This window comes from Esox lucius, chromosome 2 (genome assembly GCF_011004845.1).
Source record: "Esox lucius isolate fEsoLuc1 chromosome 2, fEsoLuc1.pri, whole genome shotgun sequence".
NCBI lineage: Eukaryota > Metazoa > Chordata > Actinopteri > Esociformes > Esocidae > Esox > Esox lucius.
The window spans coordinates 3757857-3773086 of record NC_047570.1 but is presented as its reverse complement, the minus strand read 5'-3'; the positions used below and the strand labels follow the sequence as shown (position 1 = coordinate 3773086).

The following is a 15230-nucleotide window of genomic DNA, read 5'->3' as shown; positions in this document are numbered from 1 at the left end:
ACCAAAATTGGACAGTTGAAGACTGGAAGAATGTTGCCTGGTCTGATGAGTCTCGATTTCTGTTGAGACATTCAGATGGTAGAGTCAGAATTTGGCGTAAACAGAATGAGAACATGGATCCATCATGCCTTGTTACCACTGTGCAGGCTGGTGGTGGTGGTGTAATGGTGTGGGGGATGTTTTCTTGGCACACTTTAGGCCCCTTAGTGCCAATTGGGCATTGTTTAAATGCCACAGCCTACCTGAGCATTGTTTCTGACCATGTCCATCCCTTTATGACCACCATGTACCCATCCTCTGATGGCTACTTCCAGCAGGATAATGCACCATGTCACAAAGCTCGAATCATTTCAAATTGGTTTCTTGAACATGACAATGAGTTCACTGTACTGAAATGGCCCCTACAGTCACCAGATCTCAACCCAATAGAGCATCTTTGGGATGTGGTGGAACGGGAGCTCCGTGCCCTGGATATGCATCCCACAAATCTCCATCAACTGCAAGATGCTATCCTATCAATATGGGCCAACATTTCTAAAGAATGCTTTCAGCACCTTGTTGAATCAATGCCATGTAGAATTAAGGCAGTTCTGAAGGCGAAAGGGGGTCAAACACAGTATTAGTATGGTGTTCCTAATAATCCTTTAGGTGAGTGTATATCTTCATCATGTACAGATTTACTGTGTGTGTGAGTGCACATCTGCAACACCCACTTGTACCAGCTGTATCCATGTGGTCGGATGCAAAGTGCAATCACAGGCGCCATGTATTGTTGCTAGGCACACCCATATGGAGGGGTGTCACCTGTTTGCAGCACCACAACCTGGAGCCCGTGTTTGTGTTTGCCCTCCTGCTGTCATCCCTCTATCATCCCTCCCATGCCCGTACAGACTTATCTGTCGGTAACCAGAACGTTTTCAAACCTGCCTTTCCTCCATCATCCCTCCCTCTCATGCCCGTACAGACTTATCTGTCGGTAACCAGAACGTTTTCAAACCTGCCTTTCCTCCATCATCCCTCCCTCTCATGCCCGTACAGACTTATCTGTCGGTAACCAGAACGTTTTCAAACCTGCCTTTCCTCCATCATCCCTCCCTCTCATGCCCGTACAGACTTATCTGTCGGTAACCAGAACGTTTTCAAACCTGCCTTTCCTCCATCATCCCTCCCTCTCATGCCCGTACAGACTTATCTGTCGGTAACCAGAACGTTTTCAAACTTGCCTTTCCTCCATCATCCCTCCCTCTCATGCCCGTACAGACTTATCTGTCGGTAACCAGAACGTTTTCAAACCTGCCTTTCCTCCATCATCCCTCCCTCTCATGCCCGTACAGACTTATCTGTCGGTAACCAGAACGTTTTCAAACCTGCCTTTCCTCCATCATCCCTCCCTCTCATGCCCTTACAGACTTATCTGTCGGTAACCAGAACGTTTTCAAACCTGCCTTTCCGGCAGTCCCTTTAATCAGTCCATGGTAATCCTGATAACTACGTATTGGTGCTGTCGTTTTTTTATGTAACCGGTACCAGTATACCCTCTTAGTTGTTTAACAGTGTTTCAGACTTTTCAGTAGAACGAGGTGTGTTAAAGTCAGGGCCAAGTGTTCCACAAGACTGTATTCCTGAGGAATAAACAAAGCTTCTGTTGAAACGGAACACACACACACACACATTCTATATTATTTTTTCTTACTCTTGCTCTCTCCCTCTCCATATCTCTCTCCATTTCTATCCTTTTCTATCTGCGACAGCTTCTCTGTGGTGTGAGGAAGTGTTTGTTCAAAGGCCGGCCCTGCTGCCCTAGCTGGCTGAGAAGAGGCATGTGATGACAGCCTCAGAGAGAGGCCTGTGTGTGTGTGGCAAAAAGCAAGTGCAGCAGTACAGTGGTTAGTGTGGTACTGTCATGGCCATGGTCACGTCCTCAGTGCCTTCCAGACAGATTCAGACCACCGCAGGTATACAAGCACTTTCCTTGGGAATATTCCAGCCTAAACGACCTATTGAATGTTGTATTTCATCACTGTGCAATTTAGTACTGTTATATAATGTACATTTTAATAGTAATAATAAAAATGTGTTTTGTGGAGTGTATTTCCTAAGCAGTGAATGTTATTTATTTGTCTGCATTATTGTAGCTAGTTGCTTATTCAGATGTGCCGTGCTTTTGAGCCTTTATCTACAAGCCATTGCTGTGACGATCCGTTAGTGTGTTTTGCGTAAGGGTGGCAGCAATGTGTTGTCCCCATTACGTCAAAGCCAGGCAAAACACCTATTGACACAGTGGCATTGAGAGTCAAAACAATACGCCCACTATTTACCAAAGGCTTGTAATCACACTGACGATAAGAACACTCGTCAGAAACAAGGAGAGTAAGGAGGTGGGCTGGCAGAATATGAGTGTAAGGAGGTGGGCTGGTAGAATAGGAGTGTAAGGAGGTGGGCTGGCAGAATAGGAGTGTAAGGAGGTGGGCTGGCAGAATAGGAGTGTTAGGAGGTGGGCTGGCAGAATAGGAGTGTTAGGAGGTGGGCTGGCAGAATAGGAGTGTTAGGAGGTGGGCTGGCAGAATAAGAGTGTTAGGAGGTGGGCTGGCAGAATAGGAGTGTTAGGAGGTGGGCTGGCAGAATAGGAGTGTTAGGAGATGGGCTAGCAGAATAGGATTGTAAGGAGGTGGGCTAGCAGAATAGGAGTGTAAGGAGGTAGGCTGACAGAATAGGAGTGTAAGGAGGTGGGCTGGCAGAATAGAGGACTGCAGAGAATGGTGGTGGCCAAGTTTTCCTAGGATCCCCATTCATTACTGCCTGTGAAGTGGCTACTCTTCCTGGTTTGAAAATAAAACAGAAAAGGACAGACGTTTATAGCATGCAAGTACGGTGCGAAGACAACAACCTACATTTTTAATAAGAGTACGGGGAACCCCTATAAGTTCTTCTTTTAAAGAAATCTTTAAAAGTCTTATTCAAATAACTATTTTTTTTATTGATCCCCAAAGAACTGTGTGAAGAACCATTTAAAGCGGTAGATTTTTTAGCAAGTAGGTTGTTCATATGGTTCTTTGAGTAACAAGTATAAATATGTCTTTTAAATACCCATTGACATTATAAGAAGGGTTTCCCAAACGTTGAAAAGTAAAAGATACTCCAAGAACCTTTCTTTTTCAGAGTTTAGGTCCAGAATTCATCTTCAAAGTACATGCTCACCTTCTTTGATCCTCTCCTCCAACAGTTTGTAGGACTGCGTACTTTTCGGCTCTAAACTGGAATTACCCAAATCCCCACTGAAATTCTGAATTGATCCCATTTGAAAAACCATTCAGTGTGAACTTACTGAAATAAACTGCACTGCTTGTTGGTAGGCGGCTTTGGGAGCATAATTTGAGCTCTTGTTCTCTCTTCTCTTTCTCTCTCTCCCTCTATATATATACATCTGGCTCTCCATCTCTCTCTTAGCAGGTGTTTTTACTCAGCTAGAAGCCTTGCTATTTTTAACCCCCTTACTGCCAGGGGTGAGGGTGTTCCAAATGGGAGTATGGGTGCTATTTGGGTCATGGCAGTATTTTAGTAATGCGGGTGTGTACTTGAGTGTGAATGTTTGCCTCAATAGTGAGGGCGGCACTTACAGAAAACATTGCCCTCATCCTTTGAGAGTACATTTGAATGGTTAGTGCTTGTGTCAGTCCTAAACCTTAACCATAAGCCTTACCTTGCCTTTTTACATTGCAAGGCGTTTGGACATACCACTTAAACATTCGACCAGTCACATCACCTATGCCTTCAGGGCAGAGCTGCCTCCAGAACGAGACCCATGATGAGAAATGCTAAAATGGATGTTTAACAGGGAAGATGGTGGCATTGAAAATGGGCTGTTCAATCAAACTATTCTATTTTAGTATTTCAGAGTCAGAAGGCTGGCAGTGGTGGCATTTGTGTCCAAGATATTTAAGATTGAAGGGGTGTTTCAGTGTGTGCGTGTATTTTAACTTTGAAGCAAGCAGGGCCTGGTCTGCATTCCATCAGGTTTTCAGCCCTGACCTCCCGGCATGTGTCGTCCTGTAACAGCTGTTCTGGGGTCATCGGGTCACAAAGATGACATGAGGGGTCACACCACTGTTACGTCTCACTCACCAACTGTCTGCTTCTGATCGCTATGAGGAAGATCTTCAGATTAATGCTTGTTGGTTTTTTTTGTGGAGGTGGTGGAGTGCTGATTTGTTTGTATGAATTATGTTTTTCCTAAATGAGAACTCTGACACTGGAATCCATTCAAACCCAATTAAGCTAGAATAGGTTACCTTGTTTTTCGTTTACCTTTGTTGCTAATTCCCAGTTTGTTTGTTAACCTGAACCGGACTGTTGGCAAACTTTGATCGGCCCTTGTTTTCACCGATGATGTCATTCAATGACTGTTTCATTCGGTTCACCTGCCTTGGCATGTGGGTCACATGACCATATGCAAATTCAGTCGACCAATCATATCTTTGATTGATTGACAGTTTAGCACAGCTGAGTTGGTATAGTTTCACTGGCTGGTATCCTAGTAACAGCTGGTCTGAGAAAAGTCCCTCTGAGGTACTTGGGCAGTGCACGTACGACTGGCTAATTTGAATGCTACTTTGACTCTGCCATTAGACGATCTACTCGGACCCCTCTGGTCTGGACTCCGTGAAGTAAGTTGATGTAAACAATGTCAACCAAGACTGGCTTTGTGTTTGCTGTTTTCTAATAGGCTGCTGGCTTATGACTCTTTAATGAATGGAGTTTAATGCGAATGCCCATTCTTAAGCTGTTCCCTTGTGTTTTTCTCTGTCTCTCTCCTCTGACTCTGTTTCCCTCTCTCTGTCTGTCTCTCTTTGTCTCCCTCTCCTCTCTGTCTCTCTGTCTTTCTTTCCTCTTTCTCCCTCTCTCTGTCTCTGTATGTCTCTCTTTGTCTCTGTCTGTCTCTTTTTGTCTCCCTCTCTTCTCTCTCTGTCTCTCTGTCCTCTCACGGTCTCCCTCTCATCTCCCTCTCCTCTCTCTCTGTCTCCCTCTCCTCTCTCTCTGTCTCCCTCTCCTCTCTCTCTGTCTCCCTCTCCTCTCTAATCCTCCAGCTTGAGAACATCGATGCCTGCCTCAGTTTCCTGGCAGCCAAAGGAGTCAACATACAAGGCCTATCTGCTGAAGGTAACCATTTACACACACACACACTACAATATCTGACATAAGCGGCTTGAATAATGTGTTGTGAGGTACATTTTCTTTCTCTGTCTCATTTCTCTTGTTTCTCCTGGTCTGTTTTCAAATGGTTTTTAATTGTCCTTTTTCATCCTTATGTACATTCTGATTTCCACCATCTCTCCCTCCGTCTGTCGGTCGGCCTGTCCACCTCTCTCCAACCCTCTGTCTATCCCTCCTCCTTCCCCGCTCCTCTCCCCCAACCACTCTCCTTCACAGAGATCCGCAATGGGAATCTGAAGGCCATTCTGGGGCTCTTCTTCAGCCTGTCTCGCTACAAACAGCAGCAGCAGGCCCAGCGCCAGTATCCCCAGTCCCAGGGTCCTCATCCAGCTCTGAGCCAGCAGACCAGCGCCCCTGCCCAGCTCAGTAGCCCCCCGTCCCCCCCTACGCATGGGACTCCATCCCCCACAGCACAAGCAGCCCAGAAAACAGCACAGGCCGAGATGCAGTCCAGGTAAGCCTGTTGGTCCTGTGCCAGACCGATGCATTCTGGGAGATGTAGTTTGTATTTTTAGGTGTCTTCCTTGCCGATGTAACCAATGTTCCATTCCTTGTTGTTTCATTTTCCCTGTTCCATTTCCAATTTGTCTTAAATCTCAAATTGAAATTCTACGTTATCACTTTCTCTTATTCTCCATCTCTTCTTCTCACTCCATCTCTTTGTCTCTGTCCTGTCCTCCATCTCTGTGCTGCATCTTTCTCTCTCCTCTAGGGATGGGCCTCAGAGTAAACTGCTCAAGTTTTCCCTTGGTCAGAAAAAGTCCTCTAGGTCAGCTCTCTCTCTCCTTCTTTCTCTCATCCACTTCCTGGTCATGTGTCTCCCTCTTTCTTCTACTAATTCTCCATCTTTCCTCAATATTTCACAGTTTAGGTAGAAGTTGCCCGTAACAACACACGCAGAAATGTTTCACCCCCGGTATGGTTATGATTAGAATAGAGGGTTTGGTGATCTGATTCTAGATCAACTTCCATAGATACAAAGCAGTTCTATGTCTATGGCAACTTCTACCTCAAGCGCTTCTGTCCTACTCTGCATGACGAGACAGGGACTCCACTTTGGAAAACCCTGTCTGAAATCACGCCTCATTTGGCATGTCCACTCAGCGGGGTGTGAGGGACCTTTAGATAACCTCTTGGAGAGTGTGTGTGAGCGAGAGTGTGCCTCACTGTGAATACGCATTTAATAATTAACTGATGTACGTTATGGTGAGGAAAAGTACAGATGGGGAGGTACAACTATCCTTCAGTTGTATGATTGGCTGTACTATTGCATTCCAAATAAAGGATTCACATTGAACTCCTTCATTCACTCAAGCGTTTTCCTTTTTTTTGGTACTGCTGTTAGATAATGATTAAACAGCAATGTGCTTCACACAGTGCATGCAAATCTGAGTCCACTTTTAATTGTTATGGACTAGGCACACTGATTCAGGATTATTTTTGTCTCATATTAACGAAGGACAGGATCCTAGATTAGTGCTCAGACTTTTTCTGAATACGGACCCTGTACTTTGTTTTACTAGCATGTCACACTTTTCCACTAAATGATTGCTGTACATTGTAGAGGAAGATGATGCATGCTGCCCAGCCATGAAAGGGTTTTTGCATTGCACCTTGCTCTGTCCTAGTGAGCTTGAAAGCGATGCAATAGCCCCACCCTCAGGCCAGCATTAGTAATCGCAGGTCAATGCTGGCTGGGGAAATTTTTAACAATTACATTTTATATGCTTATTTCTTGTCACTGATTGTACATTGTCCCATAGCAGAGATGAACAAAGTTTGATAATTGTGGTGTTTCATGATTACAATTTAATGAATGAGAATGCATAGGATCAGTTTAGTGAATGAGAATGCATAGGATCATTTTAATGTATGAGAATGCATAGGATTATTTTAATGAATGAGAATGCATAAGAACATTTTAATGAATGAGAATGCATAGGATCATTTTAATGAATGACAATGCATAGGATCAGTTTAGTGAATGAGAATGCATAGGATCATTTTAATGTATGAGAATGCATAGGATTATTTTAATGAATGAGAATGCATAAGAACATTTTAATGAATGAGAATGCATAGGATCATTTTAATGAATGACAATGCATAGGATCAGTTTAATGAATAAGAATGCATAGGATCATTTTAATGAATGAGAGTGCATAGGATCATTTAAAAAAATAAGAATGCATAGGATCATTTTAATGAATAAGAATGCATAGGATCATTTTAATGAATGAGAATGCATAGGATCAGTTTAATGAATGAGAATGCATAGGATCTTTTTAATTAATGAGAATGCATAGGATCATTTCAATGAATAAGACTGCATAGGATCATTTTAATTAATGAGAATGCATAGGATCAGTTTAATGAATGAGAATGCATAGGATAATTTTAATGAATGACAATGCATAGGATCATTTTAATGAATAAGAATGCATAGGATCATTTTAATGAATGAGAATGCATAGGATCATTTTAATGATTAAGAATGCATAGGATCAGTTTAATGAATGAGAATGCATAGGATCAGTTTAATGAATGAGAGTGCATAGGATAGTTTTAATGAATAAGAATGCATAGGATCAGTTTAATGAATGATAATGCATAGGATCATTTTAATGAATGAGAATGCATAGGATCATTTTAATGAATGAGAATGCATAAGATCATTTTAATGAATGAGAATGCATAGGATCAGTTTAATGAATGAGAATGCATAGGATCAGTTTAATGAATGAGAATGCATAGGATCAGTTTAATGAATGAGAATGCATAGGATCATTTTAATGAATAAGAATGCATAGGATCATTTTAATGAATGAGAAGGCATAGGATCAGTTTAATGAATGAGAAAGCATAGGATCATTATAATGATTAAGAATGCATAGGATTATTTTAATGAATGAGAATGCATAGGATAATTTTAATGAATGAGAATGCATAGGATCAGTTTAATGAATGAGAATGCATAGGATCATTATAATGAATAAGAATGCATAGGATCATTTTAATGAATGAGAAGGCATAGGATCAGTTTAATGAATGAGAAAGCATAGGATCATTATAATGATTAAGAATGCATAGGATTATTTTAATGAATGAGAATGCATAGGATAATTTTAATGAATGAGAATGCATAGGATCAGTTTAATGAATGAGAATGCATAGGATCATTTTAATGCATGAGAGTGCATAGGATAATTTTAATGAATAAGAATGCATAGGATCAGTTTAATGAATGATAATGCATAGGATCATTTTAATGAATGAGAATGCATAGGATCAGTTTAATGTATGAGAATGCATAGGATCATTTTAATGAATAAGAATGCATAGGATCATTTTAATGAATGAGAATGCATAGGATCATTTTAATGAATGAGAATGCATAGGATCAGTTTAATGAATGAGAATGCATAGGATAATTTTAATGAATGAGAGTGCATAGGATAATTTTAATGAATGAGAATGCATAGGATCAGTTTAATGAATGAGAATGCATAGGATCATTTTAATGAATAAGAATGCATAGAATCAGTTTAATGAATGAGAATGCATAGGATCAGTTTAATGAATGAGAATGCATAGGATCATTTTAATGAATAAGAATGCATAGGATCATTTTAATGAATGAGAATGCATAGGATCAGTTTAATGAATGAGAATGCATAGGATCAGTTTAATGAATGTTCACTGAAAAAAGTCACGTCAACATGGCCTTATTGTCGAATCACATTTCAGTTTTGCCTCAGAGTTATATCAATATGTGAATTAGCGGGCTAATAACAGTGTAATTATAAGTCAAATGAGCTGAACCATTTCCACCAATAATAAAGGCTGCTGTCCTATCTGTCCTACAGAAAAAAGGTTCTGTATGAACAGTTATAAATAGTATAACTGAAAAAATATATTTTACATACAGTTGTGTCAATGTTTGCATACCCTGGCAGAAATTGTGAAATTTTGACAGATCATGCTAAATAAATGTATTTTATTTAAGGATAATGATCATATGAAGCCATTTATTATCACATAGTTGTTTGGCTCCTTTTTAAATCATAATGATAACAGAAATCACCCAAATGGCCCTGATCAAATGTTTACATACCCTTGAATGTTTGGCCTTGTTACAGACAAAGAAGATGAGACACACAGGTGAAAATGGCACCAGTGGATTTTTAAATTGCAATTAGTGTCTGTGTATAAATAGTCAATGAGTTTGTTAGCACTCACGTGGATGCACTGAGCATACTGAGCCATGGGGAGCAGAATATAATAATCACAGAAAATTCGGGGATCTCTTGATACCAAGCCAAGGTCAGGTAGACCAAGAAAGATTTCAGCCAAAACAGCCAGAAGAATTGTGTGGGATACAAAGAAAAACCTTCAGGTAACTTCAGGAGAAATACAGGCTGCTCTGGAAAAAGACGGTGTGGTTGTTTCAAGGAGCACAATATGACAACACTTAAAATGAGTTGCATGGTTGAGTTGCCAGAAAGAAGCCTTTACTGCGCCAATGCCACAGAAAAGCCTGGGTACAATATGCCTGTAATTTGGAGTGACAAGATCAAAATAGAGCTTTATGGTCACAACTATAAAGGCACAGGGAATCCTCTCAAAAAGGGGGCAATACACAGTATTAAGAACTATGGGTATGCAGTCTTGTGAACAGGGGTCAGTCATTTATAATTTGTTTTGCCATGTTTTGTTTCATGATTGTGCCATTCTGTTATGACCTACAGTTGAATGTGAATCCCTTAAGAAATAAAAGACATGTGTTTAGCCTGTTCACTCATGTTTTCTTTACAAATGGTGCATATATTACCAATTCTCCAAGGGTATGCAAAAACTTTTGAGCAAAACTGTATAAGTAGATATCGGAAAGCTAATTGATTGCACCCAGATTAGCCATGTCTGTTGATAGGATTCATACTATATTCAATAGCAGTGTTCAAGTGTTACATTTTGGACCAAATCTCTTCTTTACATTTTTCCTATGATGTTAAAATTTCAAGTGAATGGTAATTACTCTTCTGTAGTCGACTTGAGTCCCCGTAGATTTCTTCAACTTGTTGTACCTTTTGCCTACTATTACAAAGTGTGTACAGTGCAGTCCATATTTATTGGAAGAGTGACACAAGTTTTCCTTGAGGTTGTGCGTGAGGTTGAGAGGTTCCAACTAGAGATAGTTGGGATCACCTCTACGCACGGCTTGGGCTCTGGAACCACACTCCTTGAGAGAGGATGGACTCTTCACCACTCTGGAGTTGCCCATGGTGAGAGGCGGCGGGCTGGTGTGGTTTTGCTCATAGCTCCCCAGCTCTGCCGCCATGTGTTGAAGTTTACCCCGGTGAACGAGAGGGTTGTTTCCCTGCGCCTACGGGTCGGGGATAGGTCTCTCACTGTTGTTTGTGCCTACGGGCCGAACGGCAGTACAGAGTACCCAACCTTCTTGGAGTCTCTGGGAGGGGTGCTGGAAAGTGCTCCGACTGGGGACTCCATCGTTCTACTGGGGGACTTCAACGCCCACGTGGGCAACGACAGTGACACCTGGAGGGATGTGATTGGGAGGAACGGCCCCCCGATCTGAACCCGAGCGGTGTTCAGTTATTGGACTTCTGTGCTAGTCACAGTTTGTCCATAACAAACACCATGTTCAAGCATAAGGGTGTCCATCAGTGCTCGTGGCACCAGGACACCCTAGGCCGCAGGTCGATGATCGACTTTGTTGTCGTTTCATCTGACCTGCGGCCATATAACTTGGACACTCGGGTGAAGAGAGGGGCGGAGCTGTCAACTGATCACCACCTGGTTGTGAGTTGGATCCGATGGCGGGGGAGGAAGCTGGACAGACTCTGGCCGAGTCTCCTGTCAGAGAGATCTTTAACTCCCACCTCAGACAGAGCTTCGACTGGATCCCGAGGGAGGCTGGAGATATTGATTCAGAGTGGACCATGTTCTCCACCGCCATTGTCGAAGCGGCCGCTCGGAGCTGTGGCCGTAAGGTCTCCGGTGCCTGTCGAGGCGGCAATCCCCAAACCCGGTGGTGGACAAGGGATGCCGTCAAGCTGAAGGAGGAGTCCTATCAGGCCTGGTTGGCTTGTGGGACTCCTGAGGCAGCTGACGGGTACCGGCAGGTCAAGCAGACTGCAGCCTGGGTGGTTGTGGAGTCAAAAACTCTATCAGGACTATCAGCTGGCCTCGAAGAGATTCTGTCAAACCGTCCGGCGCCTCAGGAGAGGGAAACAGTGCCCTACCAACGCTGTTTACAGTGGAGGTGGGTAGCTGTTGACCTCAACTGGGGATGTCGTCGGGCGGTGGAAGGAGTACTTCAAGGATCTCCTCAATCCAGCCGTCACGTCTTCCATTGAGGAAGCAGAGGCTGAGGGCTCAGAGGTGGACTCGTCCATCACTCGGGCTGAAGTCATTGAGGTAGTCAAGAAACTCCTCGGTGGCAAGGCACCCGGGGTGGATGAGATCCACCCTGAGTACCTCAAGTCTCTGGATGTTGTGGGGCTGTCTTGGTTGACACGCCTCTGCAGCATTGCGTGGTGGTCGGGGACAGTGCCTCTGGGATGGCAGACCGGGGTGGTGGTCCCTCTTTTTAAGAAGGGGGACCGGAGGGTGTGTTTCAACTACAGGGGGATCACACTTCTCAGCCTCCCCGGGAAAGTCTATGCCAGGGTACTGGAAAGGAGAATGCGGCCGATAGTAGAACCTCGGATTCAGGAGGAACAGTGTGGTTTTCATCCGGGCCGTGGAACACTGGACCAGCTCTATAACCTCCACGGGGGATGGAGGATTCATGGGAGTTTGCCCAACCAATCTACATGTGTTTTGTGGTGGCTGGGCGATCCCTTAGAGATAGGGTGAGCTCAGAGTAGAGCCGCTGTTCCTCCACATCGAGAGGGGTCAGCTGAGGTGGCTTGGGCTTCTGTTCCGGATGCCTCCGGAACGCCTTCCCGGGAAGGTGTTCCGGGCCCGTCCCACCGGGAGGAGACCCCGGGGAAGACCTAGGACACGCTGGAGTGACTATGTCTCCCGGCTGGCCTGGGAATGCCTCAATGTCCCCCCAGAAGAGCTAGAGGAAGTGTCTAGGGAGAGGTAAGTTTGGGCATCTCTGCTTAGACTGCTGCCCCCGCGACCCGGGACCGGATGAGCGGAAGAAGATGATGATGATGACACAAGTTTTCTTCTTTTGGCTGCCATGCAACCATTTCACTTCTTGCTTGTTTTGGGTCTTTTCAGCCTTCAGTCTTGTCTTAAGCATGTGAAAAGCATGCTCAGCCGGATTCAGATGGGGTGATTGACTTAAAATCCCATAAACAATTTAGGAGTTTGAAACCTTCTGTGGTGGAATTTGGTAAAGATTGCAATTACTAGCATACATTTTTGTTTATTGGTCATGGTGGCAACACATGGCACAAGTCTGAAAGCCGGGTAGTGTTGCCACGTTCAGTAGAAATTTTTCAAGCAAAAGATGAATGCTACTTTTCAGCCATAACAATCTGATACTTTGTGGGGGTTGTTGGGGTGGGATTGGCATGCATTGTTGGGTATCTGTGGAGATAATTTTTTATTTTATTTTATTGAATTCCTTTTATTTTGCTCAGTGGTTAGAAGAAGTTCAAATTCACATTTGGACACTATACATTATTTATTGAATATTATGTGAATTAGATAAATTCACATATGCAGTTTAGTTTTGCTTCCTGAATTGAAATGGAATTACCCCTGTGTTAAGATCATGATGGCAAGATGAGTGGCAAGAAGGAAAATTAAGATTGTGATGTTCTACACAGGTATTAAATTAACAGTCAAAATCTGCTGATCAGACCAATACTGACAGCCACATAATTATCTTGCCACTGGTGTTGCTGAATAAGCAATTCAGAGACTCAAGAAAGACAGAATCAAAAAGAAATATTCCTGCCTGTGGCAACACACAGGAGAAATACTGGGTTTTTAATAAATGTTTAGCCTCGTTATCTTGGAATACATTGAAGATGGACCTGAAACTAAGATATTTTTATTTACGTTGTCGCCCTTAGGTGACAGAAACATTGTCATTTCTTCGTACTTGAATTGCATCTGTTTTTAGTCTTGCTCATTGAAACTGTTTCAATGCATTTGTACCATTAAACTGACAAAGTTGTGTTTTGTCCTGCTTTTTACAACTGTTCTGTTCTATTGAATAAAATAAAGTATATGCAGTATATTTCCATGGTCTTTGTAGATCCAAACGTAAGTATGTTCTCTCTCTCAGACTACCAGGCCCCAGTTCGAGGGTGTCCACTGCTGGCAGTGAAATCTCAGCTCGCGGGTCGGTCGGCGCCGCCGGCAACCGCCGCAGTCAGGCCCTGACAGACAAAACCAAACCAGCCGCTCACCTTCACAAAGGTATGTCTGTGCTTCACTCCCATGTATGAACACTCAGTCACCCATGCTGATCTGAGTACTTCAAGTCATCGGTCAGGTTTTGAGTGCGACTGCTGACAAGGTCAGCACTATTAACAAGGTTTGAGGATTTTGGTGTTTCATGATTGAATAAAACTATTTTGAATAAATAAATGAATAAAACAATTTTAAGATGATGGTAGGAAAGACAGATTTTAAATGTAGCCAAGACAACAGGTTTAACAGCTGTACTCTTCTGATAAGTGCCATGGTCTCAGAGAGTCAGAACATCCTGTTGACAGTCCATCTTACTCAGGGCAATGTCCTGTTCACTGCCCTGGGGAAATGGGATTTTGATCATTATACCAGAGGGAATAGTGCTCCCACTGGCCCTCCATAATCCATTCCAGCAGCATCTGGTCTCCAATCCAAGAAGCAACCATGACCAACACAGCTTAGCTTCAGCCAGCAGTGGGATTCAGGGTGCTATGCTGCTCACCAGTGATCAGCAGTGCTGAAACATTTCACTGTAATTTAATTGGCCAGTGAAAAAGAGTTTTAGTCTTCATTGCCCATACTGAGGACATATAGCTTTATTTGTGAATCATACTAAATATTTTATTGACTCAGCTTATTATTATCGAGCGTCAGAGTTTCCACCAAGCATTTATCCTGGTGGTTATATGATGTTTATATCTTGACACTGGGGGTTTTGGGTTACAGAAATGGAGGCTCAATACTGTTTATTTTAAAGATACTGGAAGCAGTTTAAAGAGATTGCAACAGAGATGTGTGACCTTGCGTGTCATCCACAAGTTATGTCTGTTTCTTTTTTTTTTTACATGCTACTTATTGGATATCATACAACAAAAATAACCTCTACTTAAAAGCACCAAAATACAATGTAGGGGCAGCTGATCTCGCTTTGATCCCATGCTAGACAACAAACGCATCACAGGTAGTCATCATGGCGTGCTTTCCTGATTCCCGTCCAACCAAAATAAAATCCAAAGCACATTTTATACTTATCGCCCTGTTCGCACAACCAAGTACCTTTTTCATTTGGTATGCTGCATTCCCCAGCTTTACCACTACATCCTCTAATTTTCAAGGAACTAAAGGGTTCCTTCAGCCCATTGTCATGTGCGTCTAAAGACACGTGAAGATTAGGCACATTAGTCCGCTGACGTGTGTTCTCACCCTGACGTGTGTTCTCACCCTGACCTGTGTTCTCACCCTGACGTGTGTTCTCACCCTGACGTGTGTTCTCACCCTGACGTGTGTTCTCACCCTGACGTGTGTTCTCACCCTGACGTGTGTTCTCACCCTGACGTGTGTTCTCACTCTGACGTGTGTTTTCACTCTAACGTATGTAAGCCAGACAGTGTGGGAGTTCTTCTGTTTTCAGATTACATTTGGTTCCACAACTATTTATTTATCTTCAAATATGTAGGTACAAAATACAAAGGTGCAAATATAAATAACAACTTGTTCTCCCGGCACTGTTTCCCGGTGTGAATAATGTTCAGCTCACTTAAGTTGCAGGATATTTTCGTGTACACCTAATCGTTACGGATTGCCGTTTCCAATTCCGTCTGGGTTTTGGTCCTCTGCAT

At 43.0% G+C, this 15230-nt stretch overlaps 1 protein-coding gene across 5 annotated transcripts in view; it reads left to right on the top strand.

The window, feature by feature from the left end:
- The window catches only part of nav2a (neuron navigator 2a), a 115946-nt gene that overhangs the window by 33902 nt on the left and 66814 nt on the right, over nt 1-15230 (top strand). For 3 of the 5 annotated variants that reach the window (XM_034295709.1, XM_020054659.3, XM_020054628.3), the window contains exons 4-7: nt 5085-5157; nt 5428-5665; nt 5924-5980; nt 13484-13617. In XM_034295709.1, the coding sequence (XP_034151600.1) occupies nt 5085-5157; nt 5428-5665; nt 5924-5980; nt 13484-13617 (502 nt within the window). The remainder of the gene's footprint in view (nt 1-5084; nt 5158-5427; nt 5666-5923; nt 5981-13483; nt 13618-15230) is intronic. The other 2 variants (XM_010901165.4, XM_034295710.1) reach the window with 1 other exon arrangement.